The sequence below is a fragment of the Olea europaea genome, chromosome 13, assembly GCF_002742605.1.
Source record: "Olea europaea var. sylvestris chromosome 13, O_europaea_v1, whole genome shotgun sequence".
Lineage (NCBI taxonomy): Eukaryota > Viridiplantae > Streptophyta > Magnoliopsida > Lamiales > Oleaceae > Olea > Olea europaea.
This window is the reverse complement of record NC_036249.1, coordinates 989,513-998,780: the sequence shown is the minus strand read 5'-3', so window position 1 is coordinate 998,780 and position 9,268 is coordinate 989,513. Positions and strand designations below refer to the sequence as shown.

General features: G+C 34.3%; 1 protein-coding gene across 1 annotated transcript; it reads right to left on the bottom strand.

Moving 5' to 3' along the window:
* Nucleotides 1-937: 937 nt before the first annotated feature.
* On the bottom strand, nt 938-8,881 carry LOC111408148 (chorismate mutase 1, chloroplastic-like). The gene is given in 10 exon segments (XM_023037950.1): nt 938-979; nt 1,410-1,447; nt 1,601-1,691; nt 2,022-2,165; nt 2,464-2,483; nt 2,486-2,549; nt 2,623-2,660; nt 8,038-8,044; nt 8,637-8,814; nt 8,862-8,881. Coding segments are annotated over 10 exon segments (642 nt in total).
* Nucleotides 8,882-9,268: the final 387 nt, after the last annotated feature.

Below are 9,268 nucleotides of genomic sequence, written 5' to 3'. Positions count from 1 at the left end.
GGGATGGCAATCGGGCTCGTCGGTTATTGGCACATGCGATGCACGTGAGTAACAGTAACAACGTATTTAGTGGAGTTAAATAGTAAAGGTATAAAATGAGGAGAATTCACATTATGGACATTTTTTTTTTTTTTTTTGCTTTAATGATCTAACAATCAATACTTCACAACTATTCTAATAACCATTCTATGAAACTTATATTAACTTGGTAGACATCTTTCAATTACATAAAATTCATAAAAAAAATATATATATATAAAATTTCTATTACATTCAACTAAATCTAGTCACATATCTACTTCAAATACTTTTTATTCCGATCAAACGTGAATGTGATTCCCAACGACCTTATAGCCGCTATGAGAAGGGATCTACTATTCATTTCAGTTAAAAGAAACTCAAATAAGGAAAAAAAAATAATATCACAATCCCTATGGTAGGGATGGCAATCGGGCTCGTCGGCTCGAGGCTCGGAGCGACCTTCATTTTTGAGGGTTGGCTCGAGCCGGCTCGAGCTGTATTATTTTATTATATAAAAAAAAAGTTAAAAATATCTAAACTGCCTAGCTACCGGTTAAGACAGCTATAACAAGCTGCCTGTTTGGCAGCTAATATAAGCTGCCAAACAGGTAGCAATAAGTATAGAAAAAAAATTCTAGAAACCGAGCTCGGCTCGGTAAAGCACGAGCTGAAAGCTCGGGTTGAGCCTTATATTTCTGATCGAGCTTCTGCTCGGCCCGACTCGGGCAAAAAAAGCCCGCTTAGAAAAGCCCGAGCCAAAAGTTTTGGCTCGTGAGCCGGCTTGACTCAGCTCGTTGACATCCCTACCTTATGGTATGAAACGTGAAAATCTAAAGGTACAGAAGCTAATTTGTCAATGTAAGAATAGAATACCAATTCCAGGAACTTCATGATCATTCACCATTTCAAAGTTCTTTTAGGTATAACCCATGAAGTTCACACCCTTGCAAGAGAGCATCTGCAGCCGTAAAGGGATGCTAAATAAATAAATGAAAAAAAAAATGATGACATCCAAATGCTAGAGCAGCAACCAATTAAATAGTACATAAATTCCGTAAAGGCATGATTTCAGAAAATAGGAAAAGACGTTCAGATACCTCATTAACAACCAATAATTATATAGCACTCGGATAACAAAAGCTTGCCATTCTTATAAGATAGTAAGGATGTATCATATTTTTCATACAGGGAGGGAGAATGTCATACTGGTTGAACGATGTTCCATGGGGAGAAATGATGGAGAGGAACAGGAATGTCCAATAAGAGTTTCATAGACATCTGGGAGCAGGGGCGGACCCACATGGGGTCAAATGACCTCACAGTTTTTTGGAAATTTTTTTTTTCCTTCCTGCTGAAAACTTAATTTTATGTCCAGTTGGTGAGCCAACCCAATTACTTTCTCTAGCCCAATGCCCAAATCCTAAATCTATATCCATATCTATTAGTTAGTCCATAGATATATCATATAATCTACCGATTTTTTTTCAAAGTGCAAACACCGAACATGAACAGTAAACCACTGATTTCTCATTTTTGTTCATGATATGTTGTTAGAAAAAAATTCCATTTTTGATCCCACAGTTCGAACTGTCTGAGTCTGTCCCTGTCTGGGAGGATAGAAATTTTGCTTCGGCTATGAATGTGCTGTAGTGAATTCTCTTTGAGAGGCCAGCACATAGGATTTTAACGATCAATGTTAATGATTTAAATTTTCATAATACCACAATGATCTAAATCCATAGAAATTTAAGTTGTGTTTCATTTATGCACGGTTATATATAACATTTTCAGATGCAACAAACTGTGGAGTAAGAGGTATAGACGACAACACAGTTTACATCATTCAACGGACAGCTAATAACAAATCAAGAGGATGAAACAAAAATAAAAGGTAAAATGCGAATATGAAACAAAAATATGTCAACCTCCTCACATTCATTACCTATTCTGACGAATACAAATCATTTTTCAGCCAATCAATGTTTCGTCAAAATGTATACCTGCAAGCATATTGTTTCACAAACTGCAGCTGATTCGTGGTTACCATCATCACGTTCTTTAACTAACCTAGGCAGAATATCTATGCAGTACGCATCCCATATTGTGTCACTAAAATTGATTGAATCTGAAGCTGGATGCAGAACCTGTACGAGTAACAAAAAACATTACAATTCAGAAGACAATCAAAAATATAAAATGGCAAGGATAGAGAAAAACATGTGCACAAAACAAGAAGTGTCGATCACACAATGAATCTTAAGTTTTGGAAATCTTAATTTTTACGTGAATATGCTAATTTACATACTTCTTTGTCGTTTTTCCTCTCAATCCAGTGACATTTTATGAGTTTGGATCGCTAAAATAGAATTGCCATTTTATCACATAATATAATTGTTGGACTATGGCACTAGAACTACTGATGCATATAAGTAGACATGTCACCTATGGATATTGCAGAGGAGCAATATCGATTTAAGAACATCATCTGGGAAGAATGGATGCTCGTCTGGATTCTTGTATCTTCCAACGTACGTCAAATAAAAGTCACAAAATGGATAAAAAATTTTACCCATCGAAAAGTTTGAAAGAGGATTTACATACCTTTGCGTGTAGTTTTTCGATTTCTTTAACCATGTACTCTGTCGAAGAGCCCGTTGAAAATTTGTTCAAAATCAATGGAATGATAATGAACTTATTGTTGGGCTTAATTATGGAATTGGTAGAATCAAAAGAAATTGAAAAAAGCAAAATTTGATTTTTTGCCTATGCGTACACACATGCTTAATTTTGTGCGTACGCAAGATATGTTTTGGCAAAATAAGAATTAAAGTTTGCTTCTATTATGCGTACGCACGGTTTATACTATGCGTATGCATAGTGTTAAAAAAATAGCTGTTGGCTAATTTTTTAATTTGAAACTTGGGAGCCGTTTTGGACTAAAAGTTGCCACTTTTCATCTTATTTTGGCACCATTTTGTGATGCATTGATTGAAACCTATAAATAGGTGATGAATGATCAATATAAACATTATTAGAATCATTGAAAACATCTTGAGACCCATATATCATTCCATATTGAATCAAACTATTGATTTACATTCATATTCAAGATCTTCCTTTGTGTTCTTAAAGTTTTAGAGGATTGCACTTGTTCTTTGGTGTTAAATCCTGTACAAGGTTTGATATAATCCTACAAACCATTTGCCAAAGCCTTTAGGCATCCCATTCAATTTCGAGAGGGGGCAAATATAGTTTGAGGACAACGATCCCGTGTTCAAGCCTCAAATTCGTTCTTGACGTATTTCATGATTTCTATTCATTTTGTTTCTATAATTTTGTTGTTGTTTCTTTTCCAACCCCTTATTTTTCAACAATCTCAAACTATATTTTACAATGGAGAATGATACAACTATGACAACCATCAAACTCATGAATCAAGATCTGGTTAGATTGGATCGTTTTGACGGAACTAACTTCACGCGGTGGCAAGACAAGTTGAAATTCTTCCTAACGGCGTTGAAGATTTTTTATATTCTTGATCCAGATTTGGTGCCTTTGCCGGAACCAACGGATGGAGAATCCGAAGCAATCAAGACCGAGAGACAAAAATGCCAAGAAGATGAATTGATTTGCTGTGGCCACATCTTGAATGCATTGTCGGATCGTTTGTATGATCTATACACCAATACAACTTCGACGAAAGAAATCTGGGAAGTATTGGAAAGTAAGTACAAGGCGGAAGAAGAAGATACAAAGAAATTTTTGATTTCTAAGTATTTTGATTTTAAATTCTTAGAAAATATCCCTCTTCTTCCCCAAGTGCATAAGTTGTAAGTGATTATCTACAAATTAAAGGCGGTAAAAATTGATATACCAGAGACCTTTCAAGTGGGGGCTATAATTATCAAACTTCTCGGAACTTGAAAAGGATACCAGAATAAGATCATGCATAGTTCCGAAGATTATTCTTTGGAATAATTGCAAAAGCATCTTCGAATCGAAGAGGAGTCAAGAATACGTGATAAAACTAAAAATTCTCATGAGGGCTCTTCTAAAGCAAATGCTATGGAAAAAATAGAATCGCCAGCAAAATTCAACAAAAGGAAGTCTTCTAGGAACTTTAACAAGTCCAAGAAGAAGACAAAAGGAGGTTGTTTTGTGTGTGAAAAATCTGGTCACTATGCTAAGGATTGTAGGCATCGAAAACAAAATAACTTCGAGGCTAAAGTGAATTCCATCCAAGATGACAAAATTGTGGTCACCATAAGTGAAGTAAACGCAATCAAAGGAAATGTTCTCGGGTGGTGGTATGATACTTGTGCTATGATACACGTATCATATAATAAATTTTTGTTCAAAACTTATCAAGAAGTGGATGGAGAACAAGAGATTCAAATGGGTAACGAGATGCGGTCTAAGGTGTTTGGAAAATGAAGTGTAGACATTATCTTCAACTTCTGGGAAAATCATTACTCTAACTAATGTCCTACATGTTCCGGATATGAATAGGAATCTAGTTAGTGGCAATCTCTTGGGAAAATCGGGCATCGAATGTGTTTATGAGTCCGACAAACTTGTACTATCCTTTAATGGGAAATTTGTTGGAAAATGCTATTCGTGTGGAGGAATAGTCAAATTATGTATCGTTGACAATAAAATGAATAAAAGTAATTTTGCTTATGTTGTGAATTTATCTTCATTATGGCATGCTAGATTAGGTCATGTTGGTAGAAATACAATGAAACGCATGAAAAATGTGACTTGATCTCAAATGATGAAAATGATGAACACAAATGCAAAATATGTGTAGAATCTAAAATGATTAAAAAATCATATCAAAATGTTAAGAGAACCTCTAGTATTTTAGAATTAATTCATACTGATCTATGTGAACTTAATGGTATGTTAACTAGAGGTGGAAATAAATATTTCATAACTTTTATAGATGACTTTTCTAGATATACATATGTTTATTTGATAAAACATAAAAGTGAAGCCTTTGACATGTTTAAGACATACAAGAATGAGGTTGAAAATTATCTATGAAAGAAAATTAAAATTTTAAGGAGTGATGAGGTGGTGAATACTTTTCCAATGATTTTAATTTGTTTTGTAAACAACATATAATTATTCATCAATGTTCTGCACCTAGAACACCCAAACAAAATGGCTTGACTGAAAGAAAAAATAGAGCATTTGTAAAAATGATAAATGTCATGCTTATTCATGCTAAATTGCCATTTAACTTATGGAGTGAAGCTTTATTAAGTACATGTAGAATACTTAATAGGATTCCTTCAAAATATACTAAGGTTTCTCCTTATGAATTGTGGAAAGGAAGAAAACTGAACATTGGATATTTCAAAGTGTGGGGGTGTCTTGCCTATTGCAAGAACACGAATCCTAATAGGATCAAATTGGGTCCAAGAGGCATTAAATGTGCCTTTGTTGGATATGAAAATAATAGCAAATCTTATAGATTACTAAATTTGGAGTCCAATGTGATTATCGAATCCAACGATGTGGAGTTCTTTGAGGATTCGTTATCTTCGGATAATGAATTGAGGAAAAATCTTGAAAATATCCCTAGCTCAAGTGGAACACATGATGAAATATCTTCTAAAGATGTTGATGAATCTAGTGAACCACGAAGAAGCAAGAGAATTCGAGTTGATAAGTCTTTGGGATCGAATCAAATCGATTATCAACTTATCTCCTTTTACTTAGTAGAGGAAAATGAGTTGAATGTTGTGAGAATAATTCCTTTTGTTCTACAAGTAGAAACCGACCCTAGGACTTATAAAGAAGCTATAGCTTCTCGTGATAGCACCTTTTGGAAAGATGCAATTAAGGACGAAATTGATTTGATAATGTTCAATAATACTTGGGAACTTGCTGATTTACCAACGGGATCCAAGCCTATTGGATGCAAATGGGTATTTAGGAGAAAATACAATGTTAATGGATCCTTAAATACTTTCAAGGCTAGATTAGTAGCCAAAGAATATCGACAAAAGGAAGGAATCGACTATTTTGATACTTATGCACCAGTAGCTAGAATAACATCGATTAGGATATTATTCGCTTTGACTTCAATATATGACTTGCATATTCATCAAATGGATGTCAAGACGGCATTCCTAAATGGAGATCTAGATGAGGAGGTCTATATGGAACAACCCGAAGGGTTTGCCCTACCTGAAAATGAACATAAAGTGTGCAAGTTGTTGAAATCTTTATATGGTCTGAAGCAAGCACCAAAGAAATGGCATGAGAAGTTTGACTTAGCAATAATATCATTCGGGTTTAAACATAATAGCGTTAATAAATGTTTATATTCTAAAATTTGTGATGATTATGTAACATTTATATGCTTGTATGTTGACAACATGCTAATTATGAGTAATCACATGGACAGAATAGAAGAAACAAAGAGGTTTCTTTCTTCCATATTCAAGATGAAGGATCTTGGACAAGTGGATACCATTTTAGGTATCAAAGTCACAAAGACTAGTGGGGGTTACTATCTAAGTCAATCACATTAAATTGAGAATGTGATAAATAAGTTCAAACATTTGAACATAAAAGAATGTAGTACCCCGATTGATCCAAGTTCAAAACTAATAAAGAATGATGGAAGAGTGATTGTTCAATTGGAATATGCAAGTGCTATAGGGAGTCTTATGTATGCTGTTCAATGCATAAGATCGGATATAGCTTATGCAATAAGTAAACTTAGTAGGTTTACTAGCAATCCGAGTAATGATTATTGGAAGGCTATTGTGAGAGTTCTTGGATACTTAAAGAAAATCAAGAACTTGGGCCTACAATATACTAAATTTCCAGCAATATTGAAAGGATTTACCAATACTAGTTGGATATCTAGCACGGGTGAAAGCAAATACACATCGAGTTGGGTGTTCACTCTTGGAGGAGGTGCTATTTCTTGGAAATTAAAGAAACAAACATGTATAATACACTCGACCATGGAATCTGAATTTGTAGCTTTATTGGATATCGAGAAAGAGGCTGAGTGGCCTAAGATCTCTTATATGAGATACCTTTTGGATCGAAGAATATCTCTTCAATACCTATCATGTGTGATAGTCAAGCCACGTTAGCAAAATCATATAACGAGGTATACAATGAAAAGTCTAAACATATGAGTTTGAGACATGACTATATAAGGAAATTAATCAAAGATGGAATAATTTTTCTAAATTATGTAAGGTCAATTGAGAATTTAGCGGATCCTTTAACTAAAGCACTAAATAGAGATTTAGTGGCGTCTATTTCGAGTAGGATGGAGTTGAAACTCCTTAATTAAAAAGGTCCACCAATGACGGCAACCCTACCTATCATTACTCAAAAGGTAATCCACGAGTTCAAAGGGTAACAATAAGTCATTCGATATGTGGATAGTTGTAGCATTATTTAAATCCGCAATGACCCTATCCTAATTAAATAATGCTGGTTGTTACTGAAGTGAGAGATGAGTATTAAAACTCTTAATGAAGTTGAGTGCTAAAACATAAGTATCTCTAAAAGTAAAAAAGATACTGGAAGAAGTTCACCTAATTGAACTTCAAAGTGGTGCCGTCTCAATAGAGAGTTGGAGTTTCTCTTTTAAAAGTTCATCGAATAGGATGAGCGCAAGGCCATAAAAGCGCTAAGCGAGTTGAGGAACTTGAGAACACGTGATACTTATGTGTGTGTTCTTACCGGTAGTGTCACAAGGAAGAATTGGTTCAAAGCTTCTATGCTACCTCTAATTCCGACTTTACTTTCTTTGAATTATACTATGGTTAGATTCAAATCAAAAGATATCTAATCCTTATACATAAGTGTCGTCTTTTTGAATATGTGATCGTATTGATTTTGAACAAGTGGGGGATTGTTGAAAATTTGTTTAAAATCAATGGAATGATAATGGGCTTATTGTTGGGCTCAATTGTGGAATTGGTAGAATCAAAAGAAATTGAAAAAAGTAAAATTTGATTTTTTGCCTATGCGTACGCACATACTTAATTTTGTGCGTACGCGAGATATGTTTTGGCAAAATAAGAATTAAAGTTTGCTTCTACTATACGTACACACGGTTTATACTATGCGTACGCATAGTGTTAAAAAAATAGTCGTTGGCTGATTTTTCAATTTGAAACTTGGGAGCCGTTTTGGACTAAAAGTTGCCACTTTTCATCTTGTTTTGGCACCATTTCGTGATGCATTGATTGAGACCTATAAATAAGTGATGAATGATCAATACAAATATTATTAGAATCATTGAAAACATCTTGAGATCCATATATCATTTCATATTGAATCAAGCTATTGATTTACATTCATATTCAAGATCTTCCTTTGTGTTCTTAAAGTTTTGGAGGATTGCACTTGTTCTTTGGTGTTAAATCCTGTACAACGCTTGATATAATCCTACAAACCATTTGCCAAAACCCTTAAGCATCTCATTCAATTCTGAGAGGGGGCAAATATAGTTTGAGGACAACGATCCCGTGTTCAAGCCTCAAATTCGTTCTTGACGTATTTCGTGATTTCTATTCATTTTGTTTCTATAATTTTGTTGTTGTTTCTTCTCCAATCCCTTATTTTCCAACAGAGCCATCAAATCCATCCATGGCAAGAGCCTCGGGATCATATATCTCTGCATTATAACAGAATTGAGCCTCCTCTACAAGGCTGAAAATAATTCTATCCTCTTGTCGAATTAAAGAGTTTCTTGTGCTATCAAGAGTATAGCTTTCGGTCTTATCTACACTATTTTTTGGTGTCAACCTTAAAGGTAATAAAATTTTGTTAAGAACACAGATAAAATGACTCGCATGTCAGTCAATACGTCCATATTAAAGAAATTGACTCTTCAAAAAGTAATATACATAAAATAGTATTTCTCGTTCTTATGGAATGATCCTACGAAGAACAAGTAGAAGAGAACTTCTTGCACTCAATACAACAGCACAATAAACTTTTCATTTTGATATTATTATTCTAGTTATAAAACAATATCTTTTTATGGCTTTAATAAATGAATAATCATATATTAGCTTCAGCACATCATTTGCAAATCTGTCAGCAATTCAATTATCCACGACTAATGGTAATGCCGTCGGGGACTTTTACCAAACACTTGGAAACTTTTAACACGACTTTAAATATCTGCTACGTTCATATTGTGTCCAGTCATACGAAACATATTTGTGCCTCACATTATCAAGAATCCTCATATAAT